This window comes from Antechinus flavipes, chromosome 3, assembly GCF_016432865.1.
Source record: "Antechinus flavipes isolate AdamAnt ecotype Samford, QLD, Australia chromosome 3, AdamAnt_v2, whole genome shotgun sequence".
NCBI classification, from domain to species: domain Eukaryota; kingdom Metazoa; phylum Chordata; class Mammalia; order Dasyuromorphia; family Dasyuridae; genus Antechinus; species Antechinus flavipes.
The window spans coordinates 147,654,488-147,669,662 of record NC_067400.1 but is presented as its reverse complement, the minus strand read 5'-3'; the positions used below and the strand labels follow the sequence as shown (position 1 = coordinate 147,669,662).

At 32.5% G+C, this 15,175-nt stretch overlaps 1 protein-coding gene across 1 annotated transcript in view; it reads right to left on the bottom strand.

The window, feature by feature from the left end:
- Positions 1 to 15,175, bottom strand: part of GPR180 (G protein-coupled receptor 180) — a 38,841-nt gene that overhangs the window by 15,259 nt on the left and 8,407 nt on the right. The window contains exons 3-4 of the mRNA XM_051984009.1: positions 7,334 to 7,534; positions 114 to 294 (exon numbers count right to left, since the gene is read on the bottom strand). Coding sequence (XP_051839969.1) covers positions 114 to 294; positions 7,334 to 7,534 — 382 coding nt within the window. The remainder of the gene's footprint in view (positions 1 to 113; positions 295 to 7,333; positions 7,535 to 15,175) is intronic.

Here is a 15,175-nt window from a genome sequence, read left to right as displayed (position 1 = left end):
AGTGTAAACTAAAAAGTTCTAAAACAAAATTCATATTCAAAATAACCATAATTTGGAAAGATTCATTAGAATAAATTAACTTTAATGAGTGAGTCTCAATGGTAGCATGGTACCTGGAGAAATGCAGGTAATTAGCTAAAGCTGAACCAACTTGCAAGAGTAATGCAGTTGTTAAGACCTTTAAAACCATGTGCATGGGCCCTCCTTTCTTAATAGCCTGCCACAGCGATTGAGCATAAATGCAGGCAGCCACAAAGTATACCAGGACTAGGAGGAAAAAGAATTCATGTAACCCTGGAAGAGAAGAAAAAAATGTTTTGCATCAATTGAAAAATAAAAGGAGTATTTCTATGTCTTATTAAAATTCCTGTGACAAAAAGTTTCTAGAAAAATTTTAAAATCGGAATCACACTCGGTATTTCAAAGCAAAGTGGACTCACATATAATTGCTTTTGGCCATGAATTGAATAAGTTACTTAAAAAAACCCAGTGTTCTAATTTTAGGATGAAATTTCAACCATAAAAAAGCAAGTCATGCTATAATCTTCTCTCTCTTAATTTAAACAGTTATAAATACAATCCCCTCCATTACAGTTAAACTATAAAGAAACAAATGTTACTGGTTCCAAGAATCTCACCAACAGAACCCATGTTTTGACAATGTCTTGTATTTATATCCCAAGTGTTTAGTTCAGTGCCTGGCATAGCAATAATAGACCTGTACCTATTATTATTTTTGAAATAAATGAAAATAATGTTTTTAATTAGGCATTCCATTTGCATTATATATTTATATTCCTTTCTCTAAAACTGTTGTTTTTTCATATTTAAGTGAAAGCTAAGAATTTTTTTTTAGAAACATATGTTGTTATAGTCACCAATGATTTTGTACATTTTAAAAAGTGGTTCAACAACTAATTATCTCAGCTAATTAAGAAATAAGTTTGAGGATGGAAAAATTTTAAATGACAGTTTTAAATGACAGACAGCTAGTTAAACTATATCTTATATTCATAGAGTCAATTCCCTAACTAAAGATTCTGGTTAATATCTGAATCTCATGAATGTATGGCTCTAGTCAACTCTTGTTTTTTATATTACTAGGCTTCCTGGGTAAACAGTAGCTAAGAAAAGATAAGGATGATAAGGAGAAGTAAGGAGGATGAACCTTTCATATATATACAAATTCTCAATGGCTCCTCTCTTGTTGTTTCAAGTTTAAAAAAAAACAAGATTAAGCAATTTTCACAAGTTGTTGGTTTTATATAATCAGTTTTTTTATGAATTAAAAAAAGAAATGCAGAATAATAAATGAATGGCTACTGTTATTGCAAGCCTTATTTAAATTAAATGGTGTGCTCAATTACTTTTCTATATTTATTTTACAGTAGCAGGAAAATAATTTTGAGAAGTTTTAAATTTAAGATTGAAAATCATGTGATCAAATTGAAAATTTAATACTTTTTTAGAGATAATTGCATAATCAATTCTACCATAAACATTCTTATTAAACAAAATGAAAAAAAAAAACCCAATAGTTTATGAAAGACATACAACATCATCTACATGGATAATCAGGATGGGATGTATTCAATAATTGGTCCAATCTTAATTGTTTGATGAAAGCAAGGAATAATATGAAAATGAAAAAAAAAAAAAAAAAAAAAGGAAAAAACCAATAAATATTTTAGCCACTGGGTGTCCCACTTACTCCATATAAAATGAATTCTAGACTACAGTCCATTTTGGCACCCATGTTACAAAACATCAAGGACCTGATTTTATCAATATGATTGCAATAATCATAGCTATAACTCCCATTTTGCCTGAGCCAACATTCATGAATTCCTGTGGCTAAAGTAATTCATCACCTGGAAAGTATTCTAGTAATATGTCTATGTTTGGATAGATTAGATAGCAGACATACAATCTATCACTGATTCTATGCTTAAAAGCTTTTACAGGACCTATCACAATTTGCACTCTCTCAGGATCACTTCCAAATCTTGATGAAGATTTCAGTAAAGGACTGTTAAAAATCTAGATGAAAATCTTTTTAGACTTAGTTCAAACTTGTGATTTCATCAGTACAGGGAACTCCTGATATGGACACCTCTTCCATCACTGCACATCAGCAACTTGTCTGTAACTTCTAATCTTAAGGAGCTGCCTGCAGCAATGAGATATCAAGTGATTTGCCCACAGTCACAAAGCTAATATATGTTAGTGGAAGGACTTAAGCCAGATCTTCCTGCTTCTACAGCCATACCATTCCACTATATTAGATTTGAATAAATAAGGAAACAACAGGTGGAAGCATACATTCCCCTTCCTCCCCTCCCCCCATTAGAGAAGTATAGCAATACTGGTATAGTGTAAATATGTTTGAAAGGAGCAAAGTCACCACCAGGTAAGTGTTAATTCTCATAAGGAAATTCAGATAGAGGCCAGGAAGGCTACACATTTCACTATAACAAGTGCAGAAAATATGGGTAACATAACTAAAATCAATCATGTCATTTAAATTGTGTTAGTCTATGCTTGTTACGTTTTTGCTTTCATTCTCTGGCCTATGATTTTATCTGGAAAAAGGAACTCCCATTGTGGAATTTCCTTCTACCTCTCATTCCCCTGCCATTAGCTCCAAACCATGCTTCCCATGCTGTCACATATGTAGTTCCTCCACTCTCCCCATTCCTTATAGATCCTCTTTATTTGTTGTCACAATATGTGTCACCTACTATTCATACCACTTTTCCTTCATGTGTTATCTTTCCCCATCAGAGCACATTTCTTTGAGAGCAAATATTGTCTTGCTAGCTTGTATTTATATCCCAAGTGTTTAGTTCAGGGCCTGGCATAGCAAGTTTAAAATGAATGTTTTATTTATCTATCTATGAACAGATGTGTGTGTGTGTGTGTGTGTGTGTGTGTGTGTGTGTGTGTGAGTGTGTGTACACAAAATGAATTCAAGATAAATGTTTTTCCCTCTGTTCAGGAGAGAAAGCATAAGCAGCTGGAAGATGAGGCCTAAGAAAGATTTCGTAGAGAAGGAACAGATCAATAAGCATAGTCTTGTTACTACTGAAAGGTTAAATTGCTAATCCGAGATTACAGAATGGTCTGTGTTGAAGGCTAGACTTGAACCTAGGTTTTCCTGATCCCAAGGCCAGCCCCATTATCCACTACACCAAGCTGGTCTAATTTCTTTTTACTCTTTAATATTAGTGAATTAAAACTATCTTTCCTTTATTTAGAATCTTTCTATAAAGGAGAAAATAGGCAAATTTTTTAAGTCACAAAAGGAAAAGTCCCCCAGTATTTATCAAGTAACATGAAGAAAGGACTTTTGAAAATGAAATTCTTATACCCAGCAAGATGTTTTGGGATTCTTTGGTATGAATGGCACTTCCGGCTCCTAAGATAATAATCAGCAGAGGAAATTATTTCACTGAGACAGCAATGCATAAAATGAATTGGACTGAAGGCATTTGTGCAGCCATGAGTAGCATTTTGCTCACAGAATGCAATTTCACTGAAGTTTGCATAAATCATTCTCGCCTTGATTGCCTACAAGATAGTTTAAATGTATACCCCTTGTTTTGAATTCACTGTTCTTTTAAGTAAATACAGTTCTAATGGGAAAAAATTTTTCATTTATTTTTCAACCACCAATTTTAATTTTATTCAGCTTCTTACCTTTAATCAGAAAGAAACAATAATACATGTTTGTTAATTCTGAAAACTAAGTTTACTTTTAAAAGATAGCACTAAAGAATAAAACATATAAACTCAAAAGAAAGAAAAAACATTTTAAAGGTAGCATGAAACAGATAAATGTTACCTATATTATGAAATACATAAATCTAAATACAAACCAAATTGAGAAAAATCCTTCGTAATTTTCAAACAGGTAATTGGCAAATGCTATCTTTTTTCTTCTGCAGATGAAGAAATCAAATCACAAGTCCTAAGATGAATATGGTGAAAGATAAGAGTGAAATAATACAGCAAGGCAGGGAGTGGGGGGAATCTGGTAATCTTTTACAAGTGATATACTGAAATTCTGGTACAAGAATGAAGTGTAATGAAGGCAAGGGAAGTGAGTATATACTAGCTTTCCTCTCAGGTATGGAACTGTATACTGATACTTTATTCTCACATACAGTGAGGTAGAGGTGTTAAAAAGTTAATTGGATCATATACCAATGAAAATTAGTCCAATACCACTACATCACACTGGTTCACAAGAGAATCTCTTCCTTTTTCTTCAAGATAAATTATATGCTATTTGGACATATAAATATTAAGCATAACAACATTTTTTTTTTTAAATGAGGAAGAACCACTTTGACTTCTAAAGCATTTTATTTTGTTCTGTTATAAATGTGGTTTTCATGGGGAGCTAGATGGCACAGGGGATAGAGCACTGGCCCTGAAGTCAGGAGGACCTGAGTTCAAATTTGACCTCAGACATTTAATACTGTCTAGCTGTGTGACCCTGGGCAAGTCACTTAACCCCAACCACCGCAGCAAAAATAAATAAATGTGCTGTTCATAAACTGTGTCAATCTGAAGCAAAAATGACTTGAATTATTTTTTCCATTGCAGAGAGTGAATCTACAAAAAATAAAGGATTAACTCAAGTAGGGTGGGCATAAAAAATTATATTTGATTTGAAAAAAAAATAATGATCACATACAGCTTTACTTGTAAATATTTGCACTAATTTTATAAGTCAAAATACTTCTGATGAATATCTGGTAGGTCACCTCTCCTGAAAATGGCACAGTTGAGACATTTCTTTTTTTAAGGATGAAGTCTAGAAATAAGTTAAGTAAACTACAGACTAACAAACACTCCAGAAATGGACTAATTGGAAGTGATTCCTTGGAAACACAATTTTCATTCATGATGTCATGTGGGAGGAAAATCTCTCCCGGGGTTCAATTTACAAACTGATGTGTTCCTAAAACATTTGGGAACTTAAGATATTTTAAACTGTGTTGAAGAAATAATATAAGACTTGTTAGATAGTAAATGAATAATGTAATCTTCAGGTGCCATGTGATGGCAATGCATTATAAAAAGAAATCTTCTGGTAGTTTTACTAACCGTTTTTTTTCCTTGAGTCAAAGATGATTCTAAGTATTCACTCCCAATTTTATAAATAGATATAAATAGGTACACACCCATACACACACATACACAAAAAGGCAGATCATAAGAGGTCACAGTAAGTCTTGGTCTGGGCTTATATGGTAAGGATGAACAGGTAGTATAGATACAGAATGATTAAGGCACCATACAAGTATGGTATAATAGCACATGTAAAAATTCTAAATTAAAATTTGGCATGAAACAAAAGGCAGAGGGTAGAATTTGGATCAGTTTCTATTACTATTTAATGAGTTTCAGACTTGCCCAAATCCTTAATCTTTTTCTCTTCTTTTTCTCTCCTTCTCTCTCTCTCTCTTTCTCTCTCTCTCTCTCTCTCTCCCCCCACATAAATGTATATCTATATGTGCAAATAAACACACACATATGTCCATGTGTGTATATATACACATATATATATACACACACCTATAAATACATACATTATTGTTATTGACTCCTTTTTCAGTCATAGCTGACTCTATGATCCCATGTGGGCTTTTCTTGGTTGTGGTACTACAGTAGTTTGTTCTTTCCTTCTCCAGCTTATTTTATAGATGAGGAAATTGAGGCAAACAAGGTTAAGTGACTTCCCCAGGGTCACACAGATACTAAGTATCTGAGGACAGATTTGTATTAAGGAAGAAGAGTCTTCCTGATCCCAGGCCTATGGCTGTATATTCACTGTGCCACCTAACTGCCCACTACATGCATACATACATACACACACAGAGCATATACATGTAAAACATATATACACACATACATACATATATATATATATACACACATACATACATAGATATTTTAAATTACAAGTATTCTTACTATCCATCAGCTGAGGAATGCCTCAATAAGATATACTGAGCTCAATATATTTCAATATATACTATATATATATATATATATGGAATGTAATGGAATATTATTGTTCCTTAAGAAATGATGAACAGGCTGATTTCAGAAAAGTCTGGAAAGACTTATATGAATTGATGCTGAGTGAAGAGCAGAATCAGGAGAACATTGTACCCAGTAACAACAAGATTGTGATGATCAACTGTAATGGACTTGGCTGTTTTCAACAATGAGGTGATTCAAGGCAATTTCTTTTGTTTGTTTGTTTGTTTTTTTATTATAGCTTTTTATTGACAAAACATATGTATGGGTAATTTTTCAACACTGACCCTTGCAAAAACTTCCGTTCCAACTTTTCCCCTCCTTCCCCCCCACCTCCTCCCCTACATGTTAAATATGTTGAAGTATATGTTAAATACAATATATGCATACATATTTATACAATTATCTTGCTGCATAACAAAAATCGGATTTAGAAAGAAGTTAAAAATAACCTGAGAAGAAAAACAAAAATGCAAGCAAACAATAACAGAAAGAGTGGAAATGCTATGTTGTGGACCACACTCATTTCCCAGTGTCCTTTCTCTGGGTGTAGTTGGTTCTGTTCATTACTGATCAACTTGACCTGATTTGGATCCTCTCATTGTTGAAGATAGCCAGTTCCAACAGAACTGATCCTCATATAGTATTGTTGTTGAAGTGTATAATGATCTCCTGGTTCTGCTCATTTCACTTAGCATCAGTTCATGTAAGTATTTCCAAAGCTCTCTGTATTCATGATTCAAGGCAATTTCAATAGACTTGTTATCATCATTCAAAAAGAGGACTATGGAGACTGTAGATCAAAGCAAAGAATTTTCACCTTTTTTTTTGGTTGTTCTTATTTGTTTTATTGTGTTTTTTTCTTTCTTATGTTTTTTCCCCTTTTGATCTGATTATTCTTGCACAGCATAATGAAAATATGGAAATATTTTTACAAGAATTGCACCATGTTAACCTATATTGGATTGTTTGCTGTCTTGGAGAGGGTGGGGAGAAAGGAAGAAAAATTTGGAACATAAGGTTTTGCCAAGGTGAATGTTGAAAACTATCTTTGCACGTACTTGAAAAAATAATAAATGCCATTATAAAAGAAAAAAGAACACTGAAAAGGAAAATGACAAATGCTTCAGGGAATGCAGGAAAATACCCTGTGAACTAATCCAACCTTTCTTTAGAGCAAGCATCTTAAACTATGGATAACAACCCCATATGGGGTCAGGTAACTGAAAATTTGGCAACAATAAAAAGTATCAAATAATCCCCAAAAAAGTATACTTACCAGATTCTCCAGCACTAAAATGATCCAATGGATTCCCTGCAGCATCTGGATTTAGTAATATCATTTCAAATGAGATGTCTTCTAATTCAGAATTTTCAAAGTCATCATCACATGTAAACTTGTCAACATAAAACACATACCACATTTGGGGATATGGAATCTGAGACACAGTTAGATTGTGTTCAGTATGATTCAGAGTCACTTGAAAGAGAAAGAAAAAAGAAGATGGTACTTGATTTTAAATTGAAAACTAATTTTTTAATAATATAAATAAATGCAATCCTACTCTCAATCAGTGATTTCATTCTATTTGAAATTATACAATCCCTTTCATTTTTTTTCCCTTATAACTCTGGAACTACTTAATGCAATGTAGATAAATTACTGTAGGTATAAGACAGCAATCAGAAATTGAACATAAGTCGCAATTATATATTCTTGATGAATGCTTTAAAAACTGTATTGTAAAACTATGGCTTTTAATACAGTTTACCTGGAACTTCAATTCATAAGTATTTAAAGTTACACTAACAAGTTTCCAAGGGCAATAAATTACTTTTCTAAAAATTACCTAAAAAAGGTAAAAATGTAATATCACAAAGATTTGAAATTAGGAATTTATAGACTTTCATTAGCTTTTTAGATGTGAATTTTCTTGATATACTACTTCTAAAAAAATATTATTTCAAGCAGAAGAAAAAAATGAGACACTTTCATTATCTAGTCTTATTTCAATGGCTCTGGGAATTGAGAAAGTAAGTATTATCTTCAACTATACAGATCACAATCCATTCATACTTTTTAATCTTGTCCAACTCTTGTTCACATCCTCTCATAGATACTCTCCAGGAATTCCCAATGTGTTGGAGAAATTCCTCTAGATATCACTTAGTACCTATTAGTAGAGTATGCAGACTATTTGGCAATTATCTCTCACTTTAGCAGGATGACCTCTTTTCTAGCTAGAATCTTCCTCTTGCTCTGACCTAAATCTCTCGGATGATATCAGTAGCTTTAATCAGTAATTTTAACTTGTATAATTCTTTTATCAGAAATACACCACACTCTTCCCCCCCCATTATGTACACTGGTTTTTGAATGACCCATAACTTTGTTTAGAAACCGTTGTACTCCATGACTTTCAACCATACAGCATTATCCCAAGTAAAATGATGTCAAAAACAAGGGCCTTTGTTCTATTACACAAAGGAATCAGATGATGTACTAAGGTTATTTTTTCCTGTTTTAAAATTTTCTTCGTTCTCTAAAATATCCAACCTCATTGGATTTTGGTCTTTGAAAGTGGTAAGATATGATAGTTCTCATCATCAATTTATTCCATTTCATAGATCAATATAATCTATGGGCAATACTGGTTTATGACATAAACTTATTTATGAAACATTATGAAGATATTAAGTTTCAAATGCATAAGACCAAGATATAAAAGGTCACATAACTTTAAAAAAAATTAGAGGATAAAAGAAACGATGCCTAGAAGATGAATTCTAACCTAACCAAGAAAAAAGCACTCATAAGGAGGAAATACAGTTTTGACCATATAAAATTAAATATCTTTTTACATTAGCAAAAGCAAGCTAACTAGAATAAGAGAAATGGGTGAATATGGAAACAAATCATTGCAGCAATTATCTCTGAGATCTAACATACAATGAAGAATTCATCATAAAATGGATTAAGTAATTCCCCAACAGATAAAGGGTCAAGAATATGAAATTTTCAAAAGAAATGTAACTGTAACTATAAACAACCAAATTTTCTAATAATATAAATGAAAACAACAAATTGACAGAAAAAAAGTCAAAGTTTGAGTGGCTAAGGATCAATCCATAAAATTCCTGAAAACAATCCTTTTGGAATCATATGAGAAATTCACCAACTTTTCATATTCTTTAATCCAGAGATTCCCAAATCAAAGACGAGAAGGCCCTATTTTAGCACTGCTTTTTGTGGTAACAAGGAAATGGAAATAAAATATTGCCTACCAATTTGGAAATGGAACAAAGTGTGGAATATTAAAGCAGTAGATTATTATGTAGTAAGAAATGATGAATATGAATTCAGGAAAACATAGGACACTTTGCATGAACTGATATATTGTGAATTGAGCAGAACCAGGAGAACAACACACAATGACATTCATATAATTGAAATAACACTAAAATAAAGCTGAACTCTAGGTGATTGTAATGAACAATCTTGATCCTTGAGCATAGATGAAACACACATCTCCTTCCTTTCAATAGAGGAGAATTGCAGGTATAGAATTTTAAATTCAGCTGCTCTGAAGGTTGATTGATTTTGTTTCATAGGTTTTCTTTGCTACAAGGATGGTCTTGGGGAGAGGAAAGAAAGGACAGGGCTGACAGATCCAGAAGTGACTATGATTTAAAAACAAAAGTCATCAATAAAACTTACACTAAAAAATGTTATGGATTATGTATTGGAGGATGACAGATGATTACAAGCAAAGGTCCTCAAAAAAGCAACCTAGGAAAAAAAGAATGAGCAGAGAGCTTGGCATGAGATATGGTACAACTAAATTATCCTGAGAGTTCCAAAAGATGAAACCAAAAGGCAAATAACTAACATATAAAATGGAACAAATCCACCAATTTTTTACAAGGCAAAAAAATCCCAATCAAACAAACCAAAAACCAATGATACTTGAACTCTATTTCCATCATCTCATTAATACACAAGAACCCAAAATTTAACAAGATGAAGACAGGAAGAACAGCTGCATCTAACCAAATGGTTTTAGAAAATAAACATTCTGGAAGGGGAGAAGGATCCTACAGATACAAAAAAGATTTGAATACTCTCACCAGCTCAAAAAGGTGACTAAAAACATATTAACAATAAATAAGTTATTTTTCTTTTTTTTTCTCTGTAATTTTTATGAGAATAGTCTATAAAAACATCAAGTGCTTCCTTGATGGAATCTGAAACTTGAATAGACAAGCTTTTATAAACACCTTTCTATAACAAATATATTTTTATAGTCACACAATTAAGAACTATAATCTGTTTCTTGACTTAAAAAAAAAAAAACCCATTCAGCTCATTAGGAAGAAAAAAATAAATATGTAGTGGGGAAAAAAAAGGCTTGAGCAAGGTGTCCTACACATGTTTTAAGAATCTAAAATGTGATAAACATGACTTTGGAGGCAAATATCTTAAGACACATTATAGAAGCGTAATGAGCTACTTTTTCAGGAGGAAGAGTTAAAACTGAATCAAATTTGAGAAATTTTATAGAATTTTCAATCAAATATAATCCCAACACTGCAAAACTAGCCTATTTTTGAAGCATATGTACATATATAATTCTATCTTGTGTTTATAATAATGAAAGGTATTTGGAAGCCATCTTTTGCAATCACTGTGCTTTTTCTTTTTTTTTTTTTTAGTGCAAATAGCAACTAAACTTTTCAATCTGATGCACAATTTAATGTCCAGTAAGATAGATTTAAAACACCAGAATTTTGTCATCATGAAATAAAAAAAAATGTGATAGGGATGGTAAATATAAAGTGTTTATAAGTAAAGTTTTTTACTCTTTATGATTTAAATAATCATTTTATAAAAAAGAAATTCTTCACTGTAATCTGCATTTCTAATCTATAATTTCACCAATGTGAATACTTCTTTAGGGACTGCTTTGTTGTTTTCTCTTTGTATTCCCTATACTACTATAATTTCTAGCAGGTATTTTAAGTTCCAATTAGACAATATAGATCGCTACTAATTCATATTTCCTTATTTGTGTGTCCTTATCCAGGCCCATAAATTCATCATAGAAGATCCATCTAACTTGAAGACAGCTTCCACTAGAGCTTTTAATATTTCACAGTATGGAAGAAAAAACTCTAAATTCTGTGTCTGGGGAACAACTCAGAGTTTTTTTATTATTATTATTAATTTGCTTTTAAAATTTTTATTTATTTACTTTTATTTGTTAATTAACTTATTCTAACAACATCTACTTAGGAAATCAATTTCTGTTTATTGTTTTGGGGAGTAACTTAGAATGGCCACAAATATTACAGACTTTACTAAAAGCAGTCCAACCCAACCAAGAGGTCTGGTTCAACCTCCAGCCATAGTATCTATCTGTTATTTATTTACAGAAGGACTAACTCAATATACTAATGCTCCTATTGCATTGCATAGTTTAGAGCTATGGGCTGCAACTCCATGTGGAGTCTTATAATTGAATATAAGGGCTGCAAAATAATGACTTATTATCAGTAAATGTATGATTTGTATACCTATTTTATATATTTATATATCCAGGGTCATATGAAAATTTCTTGGGTGCAAAGGGGTAATGAGCGGAAAAAATTTAAGAAGCTCTGACTAGACAATAGAATTCTTTATCCACTTGATTTTTTCTGTTATGGATGACTGGACTAAACTCTTTGGAGTGGTTAGCAATTTCATTAAGAAGGCTCTACAGTACTAAGGGACTTATTTCACTCAGTAAAGTGTCATTTGCAAACAAGAACAACTGCAAGACCTCAGTTTGTTAAACGTCTGTTTCTTTTCTTCAGGATATACTCAATTTTGCATTTTATTTTAAGGGTTTCTTAATACTAAATAGGACATCTCATAACATTTGTCCTGCCGTAGACTAAAAGGTTCAGAGAATTCACTATAAATGTAAAATGTTGTTCATAACAAATATTCCTTCTGAGATTGACTCCAAAATATACCGTGTGTGTGTGTGTGTGTGTGTGTGTGTGTAGTATTTTCTCATTAGAATGTGAACTCCTTCACAGAGGCCATGTTTGTTTTTATTCCCATAACTTAATAAAATGCATGTCACATTGTAAATGCTTAATAAATGCATGTTGATCTACTGACTATCCAGAAAATTGCTTAGAGGGATTATCTTTGATATTTTTGTTCCATTTATCCTGAAATATATAAATTCTGGAGGAATGATGAATGGATATATATTGAAATTCCAAAAAAGAAGAAATGAATTTTGCTTAAACTCACAAGTCCCTATCACAATAGATAGTCAAGAAGCAGCTTATTTAGCACATCTGCTATTATTCATAGCTCTTAGCAGCTATTACATTTGAAAAGACCTGCTAGGTATCAAACACTAACAAGCATATAAAAAACAAGCCCAGAGATATACAAGGAAAGCTGGGGAGAGACAATAGAGATAATCTTCTTGAGGCTCTCAAAGGCTCTCCAAAGCTTTTAAAGAGACACATACTTCTGGGGACACAAATTCTATATCTACATCTTAATTTAATGCAATCAAAACAATTCTGATGTGATAATTCCTTCTAGATTGTTAATAAAATTATTAAATAAAGTAAATCATGATACATTTTGCAGCATTACATTATCAATTCTGAATGGAAGAAAAGACCTTTTGGGTATATAATAATGAGTCTCTCAGCTATTTCTCTCATTTAATTGATTGCAAACTAAACCAAACCAATCCTAACCAAAAACAAAATCTACTTATATACTTATATGAAATTGTAAGGGAGAAAAGAATTCATTCCTTTAGAACTCGGATACTTTAGTCAGAAGTTTGTACTTGTGTCAATAATGGGACAGAATATTTTTTAAAATATATTTTTAAATCCCAGTTGAAAATCAGCTTTGTATATTCAATGCGAATCACAGTGAATTGCATTGTACATTGCAATTACTTACTGAGTGCTTAAAAGGGAACTTTTTTAAAATCCTGAAGGTTCTGAAAGCCAACTTACTATCATCATCATCATCATCATTACTGTTATTATTGAGCACTTACTATGTGTCAGGCACTGTGCTAAGCACTGGGTTACAAAGAAAGGCAAAAATATAGTTTTTGGCCTTGTGGGGCTCACATATTAATAGAGAAGACAACATACAAATAACTAGGTATATATATATATATATATATATATGTACACACACATATATAGTATATGTATATACATATTATAGATATGTATGCATATTATATATTATATGTAATGAAAAATCATTTCAGAAAGAAGGCCTTAGGTGTGGGGAGAGGGGATAGTATTCTTACAGACTGTGGGACCTGAGCTGAACCTAGAAGATGATCAGGGAAACCGGGAGACTGAAATGAGGAAGGGGAGAATTTCCAGGCTTGGGAGAAGACTAAGCAAAATGAGCAGAGTTAGGATAAGTAGTGTCATGTTCTAGGAATACTAAGTAGGTCAGTGTGAATATATTATAAAATCCAAGAAGACTGGAAAGGCAGGAAGGGGTCAAATTGTGAAGGATTTTTAATATCAAATAGAAATTTTATATTTGATCTTGGAAGCAATAGAGAGCTACTAGACTTTGTTTAGGGAAGCAACACATTCAGACTTGCCCTTTAGGAAAATCACTTTGACAGATGATTGAAGTGGACATACATCTGAGACAAAGAGATCCACCAAGCTATTGTAATAATCCAGATATGAGATACTGAGGGCTTTCTTTCCACTATACTTCAATGTCCTTTAATACCGGATATAGTATTTATCAATATAGCAATTTTATGGCTCATTGACAGCTAAGATATGCAGCAGACCAAACATGTTAGTAATTCCAGTAACTGGTTTTACAGGGCTTCCCACAGACCATATTATAATTTCCCAGTGCAATCCATTGTCTTCTTCCTATTCAATACTGAGCCCAACCAAATGGAAAGGACAGTGGGCCTGGCATCAGACAAACTTGGTTTCAAATCCTGCCTCAGATGCTTACTAACTGTGTGACCATTCCTTGCTTCAATTGCTACCTAGCCTTAAGCACTGAGATCTGCTAAAGGCCTTAGCTTGAAAAGGCCAAGGTCTCCCAGTCCTCTTGATCTATGTCTGGGCATTGGACCCAGATAACTCTAGATGGGAAAGTGAGGCAGGTGACTATGTCCACCCCTCCCTCCCTCAAATCCAATTCACTTGCACGTCACGACGTCACTTCCCTTATGTCATGGTCCTCTTGGAAAGCAAAGGACAAACAACAACAATAACAATACTGACCCTAGGGGAAATTTTTTTTTTTTTTGGGTAATAAGTTCTATTGATGTCTTTTTTTCTCACCTTATTATCCTGTCATGATAAATCCCTTCTTATTTTAAAGGTGAATCCTTCTGGTTTTTTTTTTAAAGATCAAGAAAAACTCTGACAACATATATATATAACATTCTTCCCTCTCCTGCCCTGCCTCTCATCTGTGAGAAGAGAGGTGTGCTTATTATCTAGTTTGCAAGACCAATATTGGCTTTTCGCTTCTTCAGAATTCATTTCCTTTTTAGTAATCTTTAGTTATAACATGTTTACTGTTCTCCTCATTCTGTTTATTTCACTGTAGCAGTTCATAGAAATCTTTTGTTTCTCTGAACTCCTCATATGTATTATTTCTTATTCCACAATAATATTCTCGTATATTCATATACCATAGTTTGTTCAGCCTTTCCTGGTAGATGGACACTTATTTTGTTTGCAGTTTTTTGTCACCACAAAGAGGGTTGCTATGAATATTATGGCATACATTGAAATTTTGACTGGTTTTAACTTTCTTCTTGTATAAATGTAGTAAGTGAATTGATGGATCAAAATATATGAATAATTTAATTACTTTTCTTAGCAAAAATATTTCAATGATTAAATATAAAGACAAAAATACTTTTGCTAAAAATACAAATTTTGAGAATTTACCATCTTCAATGTCAGATAAATTGTACATGAGCAACTTGAAGTAGAGACTCAGAAATTTCATTCAAAGTACTAAAGAGTGGTTTTATAGAATTTAGAGCTGGATGTAAAGATCATCTGCTTTATATATGAAGAA